Raw genomic sequence first — 18914 nt, forward strand, 5'->3', positions numbered from 1 at the left:
TTAATTGAATTTGAGCTTGGTACCATTGAATTATATATGCCAATGGATAGGGGTGCAACTTGAACCCCAAGGACCTGGAACGTAACTTTCTGACAAGGACCCATTGAGGGTTAATTTGTCGGCCACTTTTTGCCAGCCGTCTTTTCTGGTTTGTGCCGCTTTTGCAGTGTTTCCTTTGGTGCTAATTAAGTTTTTGAACTCCTCATATCACTCCAGTATAAGGTCCTGCTCGCTTTGGGAGAAGAATTGTGCCCTTTCTTTCGCCATGTTGCAGGAGCCAATAAGAGACTTGCCGATCATGTTTTCTAGACTCGATGTACAGTATATAGGCTTTTCGAGTAGCGCAATCATCTCGGATGATTGGATCCAGCTAAGCTAATCTACTCGTGAAGTGCATTTCAGGAACCGAATTAACTGGATGATTTTCACCGGCATTAATTGATCCAAGATGAAGCTTCTGATCTTGGATGATTTAAGCGAAGTACGGAGAATACCCCCCTGATGTCGTGTCCAATGCTTTACTTTTTTCCATCCAGCTTTTATTAAACACAGTTTGGTACCTCATGGCATATGTAAGGTGTATTACGTATTACAGTTCTGATATATACGATTATTAATAACAGAATTGCAATTCTAGTTTATGTATATGGTCTTTCTATATCGCGGATTTTCATCTATCGCTGATGGGTCTGGATCCCCCGCCTATCGCGGAAGTTACGTTCCAGACCCATCAGCGATAGGTGAAAATCCGCGATATACATATACATAAACTTTTTTATAGTTTAAGCCTTAAAATACCACTCCCACATGCTTTAAACACATGTGAACTTATTAAAACGCACTTTGTAAACACATATGATATGTGGATGTTGGGCTAAGGATATGAGTGACATAAAATATGAAAATTTCTGGTATCATTCGAATGTTTCAAGTAATGCATCGTGTTGGTCTTAAATGGTCTTAAAAAGGTCTTAAATTTAACTTACTGTAAACTGCAAGAACCCTGTATTATTTTGTGGACCGAATCCTTGCTAGCTATAGCTTAAGTAGTGGCAATGATGTTAAGTTTAATTGACGATTCGTATATTTGTCAGGTTATGGACAAAGTAAAGGCCTATTAGGATCTTAAAAAAGACTTCGAAAACGGTAACGACTGTTTATTCTGCCTAATGTTGGCGCATTTGTGCTATTGACGTAAACTGCCTCATAACGCTAACAAGATATTCTGGGCTAATTTAAATTTGATAATTAAGCATCCCTATCTAATTGACTGTACAGATTACCACTTGAGTAAGAGTGGCAATCTTCGTGTTTACAGTTGCAAATGCTTTTTCAGAAAAGTCGAGCTGCCATGCTATAATAAACAGATTTCACGAACGTTAATGTGTGTGTGTTTAGAATATCAAAGGTAAGACTGATACTAGATAAGACTGGCTCCTATGGAATGGAAGCCAAGAACTCTAAAAAAGGCTTGACGGTACCAGAAAATAATACTGGAAGAAACTCCACCTCGCATCATTCTGCAAGGCCACGAAACCTATGAGGAATTGGTGACCATAGGCAAAAAACGTTTCTGGCCAGAGGATGTTGAGGGGAGTGATTTTACCCTTTGTCATTCTGATGGATCTAGGTGGAGTAAGGAGGACTTCCACAAAGAATACAGGACTGTGTCCAACATTACACATCCATGGAAAAGAACACTATGTTGGAAGAAGAGAATTGGGTAAATAGCAGTAGGGTGCATAGCTATAGGTGCAAAGAGATCTGTGGAAAGAGGTGAAGAGCTATCTGAAGTTCCTGCAAACACTAGAGATTTGATCGTTTTCCCTGAATCATCCAGTACACCTCCCAGTGTACCATCATGTAAGCAATTTTTCTTGTGAATCTCCCATTAGAAAATATCAAATAATATTAAAAAAAAATATATGTATAAGTAAATAATGATAATAATAAAATAAATAAAATAATCAAAGAAACAATAAAGGTCTTCATACTTTAGAAGTGGGGAGTCATGCTCCTGGAGATGGTTTTTCATGGTTAAGATATGACTGGTCTTTGATGACAAGAATTATTGAAACATTTAACAACAGCTGATAATTTGTGTTTCTCTCCCCAAGTGTATCCTCCACGTGTTCCATATGTGGACAAGGCTTTAATTACATACAATGAAGAAAACCTACTTGGAGAAGGAACATTATTTCCATGGAACTCCTGCAGCAGTTAAGAGAATTGTGTGTGGCCTAGAAGGAACGGAGGACCATGACATCCATCATGAGATAAATGTGTCCCTGTAAGAACTTAGTGACATTTACATTGCTGTTTTGTTATTTCATTGTGCAAAAATAATTTTTACTATTTATTAAAGTTGTAAAATAATTTGACAGTACACTGTGCTCTTTGTTTGCTTTTTTATTAGGAGACTGTCTCACCCCAACATTGTCAGACTCATGGCAATTGTTTGCTCTTTTGTAAATTATCAGTAGGTTAATACATGTTGATTAAAAAGTTTAACACTGGTTGTATAAAAGATTCACCCTAAAAAAAACATCTAGTCATTTGATGATTGCATAAATCATAATATTCAAAATGGCTGAAAATGTCATACAATCTGCATGACAATCTGTACAAATACTGTTACTTTGTAACTGTAATTAATGAATGAATTGTGAGGTAAGACTACATACAAGCACTTGTAGTAAAGTATGCTGTTCATTTGTGGGCTGGATCCCTGTGAGCTGTATGGGATGCACCCTCTTAGGATAATTCCTGCAACCATTGGCAAGTATGGGTGCTAAAGGCTCTATTAAGTATAATATTTTTATGAATTATGTGCTTTGTCTTTTGCAAGTAGAGAGTTTTGACCAATGATATAATCTGAGATTTTGGACAAGCTAGAGAGCTTTCCATTTTAATACCTTACAGGTTCACCACCCATCCAAGGAGGCAGTCCTGACAGACTGGGGACTGGCAAACATTAGAGACACTGTGATGCTTCGTCAAGGCAGTAGGTTCACTACCCAGGCTGTAGGGCCAACTGGTGGCACATATCTTTACATGGCTCCAGAATGCATTTTAATGTTTGAGGAGGCATCTGTCCAGACAGATATGTGGTCCCTGGCAGTCCCATGGGTGATCAAGAAACAACGAGAGCTGGCTACACTAATGGCTACCAAAGCACCACCACATGCACTTGCACATCTCAGTGACAGGCATAGTTTTCTTGGTGGCTTGGTGAACTATGACCCCTCGTCAAGGCCTACTGCATCTGAGGTTAAGTTCCTTAAGTCAGAACTTGATCTTGCTAGCCGATATGGCTATAAGTGGTAATTTCTCAACTATTTGCTTTTCAAGAATATGTTACTCCAGTGTTAATGTTAAATGTTTCTGCTTTAGATTAAAAGGCATTGTGCACTAAGCACTTATGTTATAGGTTATCAAACCTGAAACATTTTGAATAGCCTTTGAACCTTAGAAAATTTTGGTTGTTTTTTCTCATCTACATTCACTTTTAAGTCAGGCAGTAAAAATATGTAAGTTATGACATGAAAAAAAAGAGTTTTTAAAATCTCTGAAAACTGAAAATAGTGAAATAAAAATCTTGGCAAACATTTATATGAGTTGCTTTCATATTTTTTATTTGTCACTAGAACCATTTATTGACAACCCTCTATCCTTTCCCTTACTGAAATCTGTATAGTTATAGTTTTGTGTAGTTATGTGTGATAATGTTACTCTCTGATACAAACTGTTTTGTTAAACACCAGGCAGAGACAATGTAGACTTGTTGAACATCCAAACTAGGCAAAGCTAACAGAAAGCAGAGTAAGGGCACAGGCAGAAGTCAGTTACAGCAGGTAAATAAATCAAGGTTACAGTCCAGGGTAAAAGACAAAGTCCTCACCTATAGTCCTATTTCCACAGCGCTCAGTGTCCCAGAGGCAGATCGTCACTCTGAACCACTACACATGTGCAGCAAGTCAGTTTTTGAGGGAAACATTTCTGTAATAATTAGATAGTGCTGTGTTGACAATCCTCCATCCTTTCCCTTATCAGAAATTTGTATATGTTATTTGCAAATGTAGAGGGTGTCGAAATTGTATTTATGTTCATGGCAGAGGTGACTTCTTGGATCAACATAAGGCATGCAGCAAGACAACCATCTCTTGTGCATGGAAAATGACTTTTCTAAAATGGCTTGGCACATGTCTCTGAACTCCTGGTTTGCCACCAGTGATGGTTCTTCTTTCTCGCTGATGAGTTCTTCAGCATAGTCTAAGAGGTCTGTGTCGACTGGGTGCAGCAAATCAGTGTATCCTGCAGTTGGGAGAGACAAAAAAAGAACATTTTACCCACAGAATGATAAAAGGAATCCAATAATCACAAAAATGTTCCAGAACATGAATATAAAGCAATATCTAATGACCTATAGTGTTTTAAGGTACAATTCTAAAAATGTAGTTATGTTTTAAGGTGGTTTACAGATTTAGCAGCATGAACTTAACCATAGGCTTGTCAAAATTTGAATAAAAAAACTGATATTTAGAAAAATATTACCATTTCCTGTAAGGTGCCAATTTAAAGCAATGGTGTTGTAATGTTAGTGGAAAATGACATTTTCTCATATTCCATTATAAGTAGGCAAAATAAGGTAATCAACCTGTGTTGCAAATGACATACCAGGAGGTGGTGAGGTGTACAGAAGGTCTGGTTTCCCAAATGGACCTGGGGCATTGCGCTGTTTGCGGATGTCATAGGTGTTCCACAGTATTTGCTCAGTTTTCAAATCTTCTTGAAGCAGTGGAAAGTGTGTGTACTGCAAGCAATTGCTATGGAGAATAGTCTGAACATTTAGTTTGGTGCTTCAACTTTTACTAATCAATTTTCATATTAAAGAACACTGACTTACATGTGTACCGGGTTGTCAAGTTCAAGGATGCTAGACTCCATCATGGCCTAAGCTTAAGTAAAAGTTTATCATCAAGTAACATTACATTAATGAATTAACATCTTGAAACTGTGAAATATATACAGTAATACTGTCACGCCCAGAGGGGCGGGGCAGAACAGCTGCAACCCATGATCTACTAACGAGTTCTCTACTTAAAGCAGTGACCTCCCATACTACTTTGCGAAGTATTGTTGTCATGCCCATGCACTTTACCAAGCATTCTTTTGTCCTGTGCTTGTCTCGTCCTTCCTGCCCGTCTCGTCCGTCCTGCCCGTCTCGTCCATCCTGCCTGCCTATGCCCCGTACTCCGAACCTGACCTCCTTGTGCCTGCCGTCCCGTCGTCACCCCGTCTCGTCTCTGCTCGTAGGACTGACTCCCCCGGCATCCGACCCCTGGCTTGCGACCCGACTACTCTGCCTGACAACCCCTTCGGCTTCTGACACACCGGTCTTCAATAAAGTCTCTTTTCACCGCATACCGGGGTTCGCCTCGTTCCTGTCCGCTTTGCCTAACAGAATACTTCGCCTCTACCATATGGACCCCGCGGAGAACCAGAGACTGCAACAACAGGTGGACCACCTGACAGCGCTCGTGATCCGCTGATGGAGGGACAAGCTACACGAACCGATCTGCCGGGTTCACCGCCCCGACCAGCCGTCCCAGTGCCCGTTGCTATGCCCGACAAATACGACGGAAATCCTGAAATCCTGACCAGTGTCAAGCCTTCTTGATGCAGTGTGGGCTGTACGTAGAAGAGCACCCAGATCGATTTGTGGAAGAAACCTCCCGAGTGGCCCGAGGACTGTCTCCGGATTATGTACCGTCGCGCACTTAACCCTGAGATCCAGGACGAACTGACGGCACGCGGTGCAGGGCTCTGCTTTGAAGACTATATTGGTCTATCAGTCACCCTGGATAACACCCACCGCGAACGACGTCGTAGGCGAACCCGGCCAGCTGTTCCCCCCGTCAAACCGACGACATCGGAAGATCCAGCCGAACCCATGCAGTTAGGACGTATGCCGCTTTCGCTGGAGGAACGTCACCGCCGTAGGACTCATGGTCTTTGCCTCTACTGCGGAAACCCCGGACACCTCCTTCGCTCCTGTCCGAGCCGCCCCTCCCAACCACCTGTGCAGGTAGGCTCCTCGGGGCTTTTTGGGGTATTGCAAAAACTGTGCACGGTGCCCGTGGTTCTAGATGTGGAGGGGAGAGTGCGGCATGTACACGCTTTAATCGACTCCAGGGCTGCTAGTAATGTTATAGACGTCACCCTCACTTCCGAATTGCAGATGCCTCTGCAAACGCTGTCCCCACCTATTTCTGTTCTGGGAGTCAGTGGTAAACCTCTACCGGGCGGTTACGTCACCCATAAAGCGGGACCTGTCACGCTCCGGGTAGGGGCACTACACACTGAGACGATCGAACTCCTGGTACTTCCTGCCTCTAAGGATCCGATAATTCTAGGATATCCATGGTTATGAACTCACAACCCCCACATCGATTGGTCCTCGGGTGAGCTTACCGCCTGGTCACCCCGGTGCTCCCAATTTTGCATGTCCGTCCTCTGCGCAGCCTCCCAAGTGGAGAGCCCCAGCCCAGAGGATCTCTCTGTTCTTCCCCCTGAATATGCTGATTTCCGGGATGTTTTTAGCAAGGATAGATCCTTTCAGCTGCCGCCGCATCGGGAGTGCGACTGCGCCATCGAGCTCCTGGAGGGGGCGCAACTCCCTAAGGGACGGCCATACCCTCTGTCCACCAGTGAGGAGGAGTCCATGGAAACTTACGTACGAGAGGGTCTCGCTCAAGGTATCATCCGCCCGTCTACGTCACCGATAACCCCCGGGTTTTTCTTTGTAAAGAAAAGGGATGGAGGACTCCGTCCGTGTATTGATTACCGCTCCCTCAATGCCATCACCGCGAAAAGACGAGAGCCTTTGCCCTTGATCCCCCCTGCCTTAGAACAACTGCGAGAGGCCTGCTTTTTTACCAAATTGGACCTCCGTAGCGCCTATAACCTGATTCGGATTCGAAGAGGGGACGAATGGAAGACCTCGTTTATCACTAACACCGGTCAATACAAATACCGGGTTATGCCATACGGTTTGGCTAACAGCCCTTCTATTTTCCAGGCCTTCATGAACACGGTGTTTCGGGACCTGGTGCACCGATTCGTAATTGTCTATATTGATGATATTTTGATTTACTCCCCTTCCTTTTCTCAACACGTGGGGCATGTCCGCCAAGTACTCCAACGACTACGAGAACAACAGTTATACGCAAAGGGGGAGAAATGCGAATTTCACAAGACGCAAGTCCAATTTCTTGCCTACATCATCCAACCCGGCAAGGTGGCTATGGACGAAAAAAGGTGAAGGCCATTCGCCAGTGGCGCCAACCTCACTCTTTAAAGGAACTACAACGTTTCCTGGGGTTCGCAAACTTTTATCGCCATTTCATTCGGAACTTCAGTCAGGTGGCGGCTCCCCTGACCTCCCTAACGCAGGGAGCCAGCTCACCCTTGAAATGGACGCCCGAAGCAGAGACAGCTTTTCTCCGCCTGAAACAAGCCTTCTGCACGGCACCCGTCCTACACCTACCAGACCTGGAACGCCCCTTCGAGTTAGAAGTAGATGCCTCCGAAGCCGGCGTTGGGGCAATCCTCATTCAACGAGATAAGACAACGGGTCGCCGACATCCGTGCGCCTACTTCTCCAAGAAACTTACCCCTGCGGAAAGGAATTATGATGTCGGGGACAGGGAGCTCTTAGCCATCAAAACAGCCCTGGAGAAATGGAGACACTGGCTTGAGGGGAGTCGCTATCCATTCCAAGTCTTCACGGACCACCGCAACCTAGAATACCTACAAAATGCCAAAAGGTTATCTGCACGCCAAGCGCGTTGGGCTATGTTTTTTGCTCGGTTTCAGTTTAAGGCAACATACCTGCCTGGGAAGAAAAATATCAAGGCTGATGCCCTGTCTCGACTTTATGATCCCCCCGAGGCAATTGATCATTCCGAAACCATATTGGCACCAACCTGCTTTGCTGCTACAATCACTTGGTCACTAGAGGAAACCATTCGCGCCGCCAATGACTACTGGATGCCCCATTGGTAAGTTGTACGTCCCCGACAACTTCCGATCTGCTGTTATTCAATGGGTACATACGTCACGGGGTACGGGACATCCGAGGGGCTCCGCGACCCAACATTTAGTCTCGCGACGGTATTGGTGGCCGGGCTGGAGATCGGAGGTAGAGCAGTACGTCGCCTCCTGTCCTGAGTGTGCCCAACTCAAGTCATCCCACCAATCACCAGCAGGACTGCTGCACCCCCTTCCAATCCCATCTCGTCCCTGGTCTCATTTGGGCATGGACTTCATCACTGACTTACCCCTCTCCCGAGGTAACACCGTCGTACTCACTGTTGTGGACCGGTTCTCGAAAATGTGTCGCCTAATTGCTCTGCCTAAGCTTCCTAGTGCTACGGAATTAGCCGACGTCTTGATTCAGTGGATATTCCGATATTATGGTATACCAGAAGACCTAGTGTCAGACCGAGGTCCACAGTTCACCTCACACGTGTATAAAGCTTTCTGTGCCAAGCTCAACGTTTCTCTCAGTCCCACCTCTGCATATCACCCTCAATCGAACGGACTCGCCGAACGAACCAACCAGGAAGTCTCGAAAGCACTACACCTGCTCTGCAAGGACAAACTCTCTGACTGGGCCAGTCACCTCGTCTGGGCAGAATACGGTATAAATACCCGCATAAACCCTGTCACTCGCATGTCACCCTTTCAGTGTGTTTTAGGTTTCCAACCCGGACTTTTCCCATGGGATGCGGAGACCAGTGACGTCCCTCAAGTGGAGACCTGGTATCGGACTGCTAGAGAGGTTTGGCAAAAGTCACATTCAGCTCTCTCCGCCCAAGCAGCTCGACAACAAACCCAAGCGAATAGACATCGACGCCCTGCCCCAGCATACCGACCGGGACAGTGGGTCTGGCTCTTGACCCGAAATCTTAAGCTTCCCGCATGCCGTAAGTTGTCTGCCAGGTTCATCGGTCCTTTTAAGATCATCCACCAAGTAGGTCCCGACACCTTTCGTTTAGACCTTCCCCGTGTTTATCGTATTCATCCTACCTTCCACGTCTCCCTCTTGAAGCCGGTCAGGTACAGTGCCGCGCATCCCTCTCCTGATTCCGCCGCCTCGTATCTTGCAAGACGGGTCCCACGTCTACCAGGTTCGAGCGCTCCTGGACTCCCGGCGACGGGCCGGGACTCTACAGTACCTCGTGGACTGGGACAGCTTTGGCCCTGAGGAGCGTTCGTGGGTGCCGGCAAGGGATATCCTGGACCCTGACCTGGTGTCCGCCTTTCATCGCGACCACCCCTCCAAGCCGGCACCCCGTCCCAGGGGTCGCCCACGCCATCACTCTCGGCCTCCGGGAGGTGGCCGTTTGGGGGGGGGCCCTGTCAGGCTCAGAGGGGCGGGGCAGAACAGCTGCAACCCATGATCTACTAACGAGTTCTCTACTTAAAGCAGTGACCTCCCATACTACTTTGCGAAGTATTGTTGTCATGCCCATGCACTTTACCAAGCATTCTTTTGTCCTGTGCTTGTCTCGTCCTTCCTGCCCGTCTCGTCCGTCCTGCCCGTCTCGTCCATCCTGCCTGCCTACGCCCCGTACTCCGAACCTGACCTCCTTGTGCCTGCCATCCCGTCGTCACCCCGTCTCGTCTCTGCTCGTAGGACTGACTCCCCCGGCATCCGACCCCTGGCTTGTGACCCGACTACTCTGCCTGACAACCCCTTCGGCTTCTGATGCACCGGTCTTCAATAAAGTCTCTTTTCACCGCATACTGGGGGTTCGCCTCGTTCCTGTCCGCTTTGCCTAACAAATACAATATACTTACCCATCAATACCTAGATGTATCCACATACCAAAGAACTTCAGTTTGTCACTACCTATATGGAACAATAAATATGTATTTGCAATGAGTATTACTACAGTTACAATCTAAGGAATTAATCACTTAAATTAAAAAGATTAAATGGGTACCATCAATGTGCCAGGTGTCATTGGGGCCATGGCTGATGTAATTCCTACGCTGGATTTTCTTCTTACCAGGAGATCTTCTCTGAAGACCACTTGCATCCAGCTCCCTCATTATTTCAGCAACATCATCTCTATATTAACAACTGGTTACAAATAAAACTCTAAAGTAAAATGATACTATATAATGAGAATATAAACAACATAGCATAGAAACCAACCTGTAGCAAGGCTGCACTCCTCTGACATCTCAAAAACGTTTTAGCATTGCTCGAATTCCCTGTTCAGGCGACCAGTGTCTCAGCTCGCTCTGGGAAGAACACATTACATAATTATTAAACCATATGAATTATCATAAGGACAAATGTTGCATATACAACTAGATCAACTAAAAAGTATTTGATATTTCTGCAAATAGCCTGCAGCACAGATTCCAGGAAAACTAAAATGGTAATCTTTAACAGAGTTATCTTCATTTTCTTTTAAGATACTGGCAAATCAATGTGTTTCATGGTTTACAACAGCAACCAAGAAAAAGGCGGAACAGAAAAAAACAGGTGGTGGTCCGGCACCCTCTCCCTATACCACAGCAGAAGAGCTAGCCCTTGGTTTCAATAGTAACAGAACAATTGTGGAGGGCATCCCTGGGGGTAGCACCTCCTTAGACCCACAGTCAGGGACCAGCAGCACCACCACCTTTATTTCTGGTAATTGATTTAATTTGTATTGGAAAAGTGCTACAGCTGCAATAATTTCTAACTACCTTAAAGTATAAACAACAAATGTGTGTTACAGTCAGTTGAACTGTCTTAAATCAAGAGTAAGAATAAATTAATACTACATTTCTACATGAGTTATGGATGACATACAGTGTAGTTCATGTAATGCTGTTTTGCCACTTATGTGCAGTTCGAAACAACACGCCCACACTTTTACCTGTCCCACAAGTGATGGCTGAAGCCATGTGTAGTAAGTCAAGTATTTACTGTTTTTTTTTGTGTGCTTTTTTTTCTCCTATTAAGGGCTAGACGCGTTCCCCGGAAGGGGGAAGCTGCCTGCGAAGGGGGTGATGTCCAGGGCGATCAGAGCCTCCCCCCGATGACTGGCAGGGAAAGAAGCTGGGGAGAGAGAGGTAGCTCCCAGGAGGATTGTCAGGTCCTCCTTCTGTCTCTGCTCTCTCTTTTTCTTCTTCCTCCGGCTTGTGGCGGTGGAAGGAAGCTGAGCTGTCTCTGTAGGGAGAAGAGGCGGTACAGCAGCCCCAGCGCAGCACAGCACGACTGACTGGGCTCTCCGGTCCATAATCCGCTGTATTAGCAGCCTAAGATTCTTGTGTACTTCCTGCAGGGGGTACGCGTTTCTGGGTGGGGGTGCTCACTCAGGAGGTCCCCGCTCCGGCTGGCCAAGTCCCAGGCTATGGGGTCCTCCTGGACCTCGGGTTGGGACAGCCAGTACACCACCTCTTGCAGCAGACCGAGACGCTGGTTCTTGGTCCGCTGCAGTGTGTCTTCTTGCGGGTCCGTCATTCTGTCACGACTGCGGGCGGTCAAGCAGGCGATAGAGCCGTGCATACGAGTACACGAGGGTTTATTCGGGGAAACAGGGCAGAGAGCAAAGCACAGAACATCAATGACGGACACCCAACTAAGGAAGACATGGACTCATATACATGAAACAAGCCGAAATAACAGGCATCAGGTGATCACAATCGGGAAGTAACACGAGGTAACGAGGGGGGCGTGGCATACACGCGGGGATCGGACGAGTCGGGCGTGACAATTACATACACATAAAGACACATACGCCTGTATCATACATTCTTACAGGTAATTCCTCCGGACACTCGTCAGACAGGGTTTCTTCACTGTCCTCTGCAATGGAAACAAATAGGTAATTACAAAAAGGTGCACTCTTACTGTCACGCCCCGCTCCGTCCGCTCCCGATGTGTGCCACGCCCATCTCGTTACCTCGTGTGATTCCCTGATTGTTTCTTACCTGTGATTCGTTACCCTTAGCCTGTGTCTTGTATTTAGTCCGTGTCTAAGTCAGTGTACCCCAGATCTGTCATTGTATTGTCATGTGCTGTGCTTCGTCCGTCAGTCTGCCTTAAATAAACCCCGTTTGCCCGTCAGTCCGGCTGCTTTCGTCTGCTTCCCTGCTCGCCTCCGTCTCCGAGTGTGACAGAATGACAGATCTCTCAAACGACACAACGCGGGAGACCGAGCATCACCGGCTCGGTCTCCTGCAAGACTTTGTGTACTGGCGGTCCCAGCCCGAGGTCCAGGAGGACCCTGTGGCCCTGCAGCTGGCCCAGCGGGGCGCGGATCTCCTGGCAGTGGATCGCCCGCCCGGACAGCAGTACCCGCTGCAGAGGGCACGGAAATGCCTCCGCCGCCTGATGCGCCGGCTCACCGAGCGAAGGGAGGAGTGCGGTCGAGAGCAGCAGGAAGAAGCAGGAGTACTCTTCCTGGGAGCCTGCTCTCTCCTCCCGGCCTGGGCCCTCAGCTGCTGCCGCCGCCGCTCTGCCCGCGGCACCGCCTGCTGCTGCCGCCGCCGCTCTGCCCGCGGCACCGCCTGCTGCTGATGCCGCCGCTCTGCCCGCGGCACCGCCTGCTGCTGATGCCGCCGCTCTGCCCGCGGCACCGCCTGTCCTGCCTGACCCGCTTGTCCTGCCTGCTGCAGCTGCCGCCGTTCTGCCCGCGGCGCCGCCTGCTGCAGCTTCCGCCGCTTTGCCGGCGGACCCTGTCCTGCCTGTCCCACCTGACCCGCCTGTCCTGCCTGCTCTGCCTGCAGTCCCTGCGGCTGCCACCATTCTGGCTGCGGTGCCCGCGACGGCGCCCCCTGCTGGCCGCGTGATGGTGGCGCCCGCGACGGCGCCCCCTGCTGGCCGCGTGATGGTGGCGCCCGCCGCGACGCCCCCTGCTGGCCGCGTGATGGCGGCGCCCGCGACGGCGCCCCCTGCTGGCCGCGTGATGCCGGCGCCCGCGACGGCGCCCCCTGCTGGCCGCGTGATGGCGGCGCCCGTCCTGCCGGCACCTGAACTGCCTGTCCTGCCGGCACCTGAACTGCCTGTCCTGCCGGCACCTGAACTGCCCGTCTTGCCTGTCCTGCCGGCTCTTGACCTGCCCGTCTTGCCTGTCCTGCCGGCTCTTGACCTGCCCGTCTTGCCTGTCCTGCCGGCGCCTGAACTGCCCGAGGTGGCCGCGGTTGCGCCCCCTGCTGGCCGCACGACTGATGTGCCTGCCGGGGCGCCCCCTGCTGGCCAAGTGCCTGCGGCGCCCGCCGAGGCGCCCCCTGCTGGCCGTGTGATGGCGGCGCCCGCTGTGGCGCTCCCTCCTGGTCGCGTGCTGGCGGCGCCCGCCAAGGCGCCCCCTGCTGACCGGACACCCGAGGCGCCTGCCCAAGCGGCCCCTGCTGGTCGCACGCCTGCAGCTGCCTCCGCTCTGCCTGAGGTGCACACCACGGTTGCGCCCCCTGTTGGCCACGTGCTGGTGGTGCCTGCTGCGGCGCCCCCTGTTGGCCACGTGCGGGTGGTGCCTGCAGCTGCATCTGAGGTCCCGGTGCCGCCTCCGCCTGCACCCACGCCCACCGAGGCGCCCCCTGCTGGATACATGCCCGCGGCCCTGCCTGAGGCCGCCCCTCTAGTCCTGCCCGCGGCCCTGCCTGTGGCCGCCTCTCCCGTCCTGCCCGCGGCCCTGCCTGTGGCCGCCTCTCCCGTCCTGCCCGCGGCCCTGCCTGTGGCCGCCTCACCCGTCCTGCCCGCGGCCCTGCCTGTGGCCGCCTCTCCCGTCCTGCCCGCGGCCCTGCCTGAGGCCGCCTCTCCCGTCCTGCCCGCGGCCCTGCCTGAGGCCCTGACTCCCTCGCCGTTACCCCGGCAAGGCCGACGCCCCCCAGGACCCCGCCTCTCCGTCTCCAGCAAGGGACGGGGACATAGGCGTAGGGCCCGGGTCCCGCCCGCCCTGCCCCCTGGCTCGCCCGTTCGGCCCCTGGCTGTGGCTCGGTGGCTGCCTGTGGGTCCTCCGGCTCGGGGTCGGCGGTCGCCGCCGGGTCCCCCCCTGGATCCTCGGTGCCGGTCCTCGGTCCCTCCTCCGGCTCCATGTCGGTTGCCTCCGGGCCCCCCTGCTCCGGCTGGGCGTCGGACGGCGCCTTCGCCGGCTCCGGCTGCGCCTCCGCCTGCCGCGGCTTCCCCCTTCTGCCTGCCTGCACCGGTGTTCCCTCCTGCTCCCTCCGTGTCCCCTCCGTCACTCCCTCGTCCCGTTCCCTTGGCCCCTGGGTGGTCCCCTCCTGCTCCCTTCTCCCTCTCTCCTGCGGCCCCTCCGGCCGCTGCCTGTCGCCCGCCTGGGTTCCTTTGTGCTCCCCTTGTTCCTCCTCCGTTCCCGTCTGTTCCTCCCGCCTTTGTTCCTCCTCCGTTCACTCCTGGCCCTTTTGTTCCGCCTTTCTCCCCTTTTGGGTCTCCCTTCTTGGTTTGTCTGTCCGCGTTCCCCGTCCTTTGTCAGGTCCTGTCTTTCTTTTCGTCCTTGTTCCTGTTCTGTGTCTCTGTCTTGTTTCCGGTTCCCCGTTGATGTTTTGCTTTTTGTCTTTCAGGTCCTGTTCCCCGGTTTCGTTCCGTCCGTCGCCTCCTCTCGGGCGCGCCCAGTGTGCGCGCCTTTGAGGGGGGGTTATGTCACGCCCCGCTCCGTCCGCTCCCGATGTGTGCCACGCCCATCTCGTTACCTCGTGTGATTCCCTGATTGTTTCTTACCTGTGATTCGTTACCCTTAGCCTGTGTCTTGTATTTAGTCCGTGTCTAAGTCAGTGTACCCCAGATCTGTCATTGTATTGTCATGTGCTGTGCTTCGTCCGTCAGTCTGCCTTAAATAAACCCCGTTTGCCCGTCAGTCCGGCTGCTTTCGTCTGCTTCCCTGCTCGCCTCCCCGAGGAGCGTGACACTTACCTCATTTTCTACAGTATAGTTTAAATCCCTGGTTGAATAACAACATTATCATTGCATCTACAAAAGTGTTAAGTGTGACAACCACCTTTCTATTACCACCTCTATCAGCCAAACATGTTAAGGGATTTAAATGTAATTACACCCCAAATTCAAAATTAAAAATAATTACCACATAAGTAAGACAAAATGTATTTTACTTCGACATTTTTTCAAAAGGCTACTTTTCTTCTCAATAATTTGGTGGACTAGTAACTTTACATCATATAATAAGATTATATACAGGTAGTGACAGTAGGATTTGTCAGCACTCTTTCCACCTCTGCTATCAGACTACTAGATTTTACACTGTGATAACAGCTTCAAACAAAGCCAGTGTCAAACTGTCATAGTTGGATACTCCTTTCGCTTTCCTTGCCAGATGATATCTTGAACAAATGTCTCGAAAAAAAGAATTCGAAGCAAAATAGTAGCAAACAATAATAATTCTACATTTTTATATTAAATGTATTATGCAGCAGTTTATAGCAGTCCAGAACTGTCAGGCTTCTCTATAATATATCATTTAGAATTGATCAGACTATAATTTTAGAACTACTTGTCAATAAAGTTATAAAAGTATTATGATTCAAAAAACTCCTTCATTCATAGCATATTCAAAAGGTCTATAATGCCTTTTCTTACTATTTATCATACGTGTATTGAAAAATCTAACCAAAACTCAACAGTGGCAGAAGTAACAATGAGAAAGAAAAAGAACAGCAAAAACTTACAACAGTGCCCGGACGCATGCCCTGGATTGTTGTGGTCGCACACTGATGACGTCAACTATCTTCCCTCTATCCGCTGTCATAGCTTAATAATGTTTCATCAGGCTTTGAGGCCGAAAAAGAAATTTATAAGTTTTTTCTGATGCCGTTTTGCCTTAAGTCTGACGTCTGATGCCATTATCTGACGGATTTTTTCATAAGACCTGAGGATGTCCTAAAATGAACACTGTACAACAGGTTCTCAATAGGGTTTAGGTCAGGTGGGGAAGGGGGCCATGTCATTATTTTTTCATCCTTAAGGCCTTTACTGGCTAGCCATGCAGTGGAGTACTTCGATGCATGCGATGGAGCATTGTCCTGCATAAAAATCATGGTCTTCTTGAAAGATGAAGACTTTTTCCTGTACCACTGCTTGAAGAAAGTGTCTTCTAAAAACTGGCAGTAGGTTTTGGAGTTGATTTTGAGGCCATCTTCAACCCGAAAAGGTCCAACTAGCTAATCTTTAATAATACCAGCCCAAACCAGTACCCCACCTCCACCTTGCTGGTGTCTGAGTCGAAGTGGAGCTCTGTGTCTGTTACTGATCCAGCCACGGGCCCATCCATCTGGTCCATCAAGAGTCACTTTCATCTCATCAGTCCATAAAACCTTTGAAAAATCTGTCTTCAGATATTTCTTGGCCCAGTCTTGACGTTTCACATTTGACTCTTCTCAAATCTTTGACAGTTAATTTGTCTTTTTTTCTCAATACATTTCTTGCGACCCTGTCTGCTACTTGCAACAAAACGTTTGATGGTTCTGTGGTCACGCCCCAATATCTTAGCAATTTCAAGACTGCTGCTGTTATGTCGCGTGCAGGTATGGGAAGCAGGCGAGTCGAGCCGTGATTACGGGTAGAAATGGGGTTTATTTGCAGGGAAACTAACAATACGGCAGACAACATCAATGACGGATCTGGGGAAACTAACTCAGACACGGACTAAATACACAGGACAGGCTGAACATAACAGGTAACAGGAGATTACAATCGCACTCCGGGCACGCCTCAGGAGAGGTGACGAAGGAGACGAAACCGGGAACACAGGACCTGAAAAACAAGAGCAAAAACATCAACGAGAGACCGGGAACAGAATCGACACACAGAACAGGCACAGGGACAAGAAGTAAGACAGGACCTGACAAAGAACGGGAAACGCAGACAGACAAACCAGAAAAGGAGACATAGGGGGAACAGAGAACTGAGGAACAGAAGGACAAGGGGTGAACACGGGAGGCACAGAGGGAAGAGGAGCAGAGATGGGAGGGACAAAGGGACCAGGAGGGAATGGAGGAGACACAGAGGGACGAGGAGCAGAAACAGGAGAGACAAAAACAGGAGGCAGAAAGGCGAAGGGTGAAGGAACAAGGGGGGCCCGAGGAATCCCCAGCGGGTGAAAGGTGGAAGCCAGAGGGGCCATGGGTGACCGAGCAGCTGAAGCCAGAGCGGCCGAAGAGGAGGGCAGAGGAGGCGCCTTTGGCAGGCCTGCAGGACAAAGTGGAGGAGGCGGGACCGAGGACAGTTGACCAGCCCTCGGAGGTGGGCCCGTAGGTGCGCCAAGGGAGGAGGAGTGATGGCAACACAGTCCGGGACCTCCTTGGGGACAGGGATCTCCAGCGTAGGCGGAGTTGGGGCCTCAGGCCCAGCAGCGGGCAGAGCCCTTGGAGCAGGAGGTGGAGGCCCAGGAGCCTTGGGCGGAGCAGAAACGGGCAGAGCAGAGACGGGCGGTGGTGCAACCGGGACCTTGGGAAGCGGCGGAGGCCTAGGAGCCTCGGGCGTATCTGCAGGCGGAGACGGCGTCGGAACTTCGGCCCCAGGGGCCGTAGTGTCAACCGCTGGGATGGGCAGGACAGGCGGAGCTGCCAGGGCCTCGGGCGAAGCAGGAGGCGTGGCCTTCTCGGGCATGGTGGCAGGCGGAGGTGGCGCAGCTACCTCAGGCGTGGCGGCAGGCGGAGGAGGCGCAGCTACCTTGGGCGCAGCGGCAGCAGGCTGGTGGCCGTTGTGCGCGGTTTCAGCAGGCTGGCTGGCGTCGTGCGCGGCGGCAGCAGGCTGGTAGGCGTCGTGTGCGTGCGCAGCCAGAATGGGCAGCAGCATGGCAGGGGCCTCCGAGGGCGCAGCGAACGGGACTGGCCGGCCAGGCCCTTCCAGCATGACCTGGGCAACGGTACAGACAGGCAGGACAGGTAGAACAGGCGGGACTAGAGCTGGTGAGACAGGCAGGTCAGGCGGAGCTGGTGAGACAGGCAGGACGGGCGGAGTTGCAGGCGGAGCTTCAGCCGGCTGAAAACGATTGGACCTCAGCTGTTGGAGGAGGCGGGGCTGTAGCTGGCGCCTCGGGCGAAGCAGCGGGCGGAGGCGACACCAGCACGTCGGGTGTAGCAGCGGGCAGAGCCACAGGCAGAGCATTGGGCACGGGCAGAGCTGCAGGTGGCGCCGCGACCTTGGGTGTGGGTGGAGCTGGAGCAGGGAACTCAGGCGTAGCCACCGATTCTAGGCCAGCAGGGGGCGCCGCAGGAGCCGTCGACTCTAGGCTAGCAGAGGGCGCCGCAGGAGCCGCCAACTCTAGGCCAGCAGGGGGCGCCACAGGAGCTGCCAACTCTAGGATAGCAGGGGCCTCACCAGAGTCCTCAGGTGGAGCAGCAGGAGGGGCTAGGCCAGTGAGTGCTGCAGCAGGCGACACCTGTAAGGGCAGAACAAAGACGAGCGGAGCAGGGACCTCAGGAGCCTCGGGTGGAGACCCGACCTCGGCCGTAGCTGCAGGCGGAGGCGGCGCTGGGACCTCGGGCGTAGTTGCAGGCGGAGGCCTCAGGCCAGGGCGCTGCAGCAGGCACCGCCGACTCTCGGCCAACAGGGGGCACTGCAGCAGGCACTGCCAACTCTCGGGCCAGCAGGGGGTGCTGACGAGACGGGCGAGGTAGGCGGCAGGGCCACGGGTGTAGCGGCGGCATCAGGCAGGGCCAACTCGTGGCCAGCAGGGGGCGCCAGAGCCTCACCGGGCTGTGCAGCGGCCACCGGAACAGGCAGTACAGGCAAGACAGGTGGCGCCGGCGAGTCAGGCGGGACGGGCAGGACAGGTGGTGCCATTCGAGTCAGGTGGGACGGGCAGGACAGGTGGCGTCGGCGAGTCTGGCGGGACAGGTGGTGCTGGCAAGACAGGCTGGACAGGAACATC

At 51.3% G+C, this 18914-nt stretch overlaps 1 protein-coding gene across 4 annotated transcripts; it reads right to left on the minus strand.

Annotated features, from left to right (window-relative positions):
- Positions 1-2244: 2244 nt before the first annotated feature.
- On the minus strand, positions 2245-18538 carry LOC111841642 (uncharacterized). Of its 4 annotated transcripts, XM_072700239.1 has the most exons (6): positions 15709-18538; positions 10229-10317; positions 10014-10141; positions 4907-9919; positions 4678-4826; positions 2257-4314 (listed from the first exon to the last, which is right to left on the minus strand). In XM_072700239.1, exon 1 carries the CDS (start codon positions 18146-18148, stop codon positions 16751-16753), a length of 1398 nt encoding a protein of 465 aa, XP_072556340.1. In that variant the 5' UTR covers positions 18149-18538; the 3' UTR covers positions 2257-4314; positions 4678-4826; positions 4907-9919; positions 10014-10141; positions 10229-10317; positions 15709-16750. The 4 variants fall into 4 exon arrangements, with proteins under 4 accessions (XP_072556341.1, XP_072556340.1, XP_072556339.1 ...); XM_072700238.1 differs by having other exon boundaries at positions 2258-4314; positions 4678-9919; positions 10014-10117; XM_072700237.1 differs by having other exon boundaries at positions 2258-4314; positions 4678-9919.
- Between the last annotated feature and the right edge of the window lie 376 nt (positions 18539-18914).

The sequence above is a fragment of the Paramormyrops kingsleyae genome, chromosome 16, assembly GCF_048594095.1.
Source record: "Paramormyrops kingsleyae isolate MSU_618 chromosome 16, PKINGS_0.4, whole genome shotgun sequence".
NCBI classification, from domain to species: domain Eukaryota; kingdom Metazoa; phylum Chordata; class Actinopteri; order Osteoglossiformes; family Mormyridae; genus Paramormyrops; species Paramormyrops kingsleyae.

Coding starts and splice junctions, on each gene's coding strand:
- LOC111841642 (XM_072700240.1), bottom strand. CDS start 18,148: ATGCTCTGCCTGTGGCTCTGCCCGCTGCTACACCCGACGTGCTGGTGT.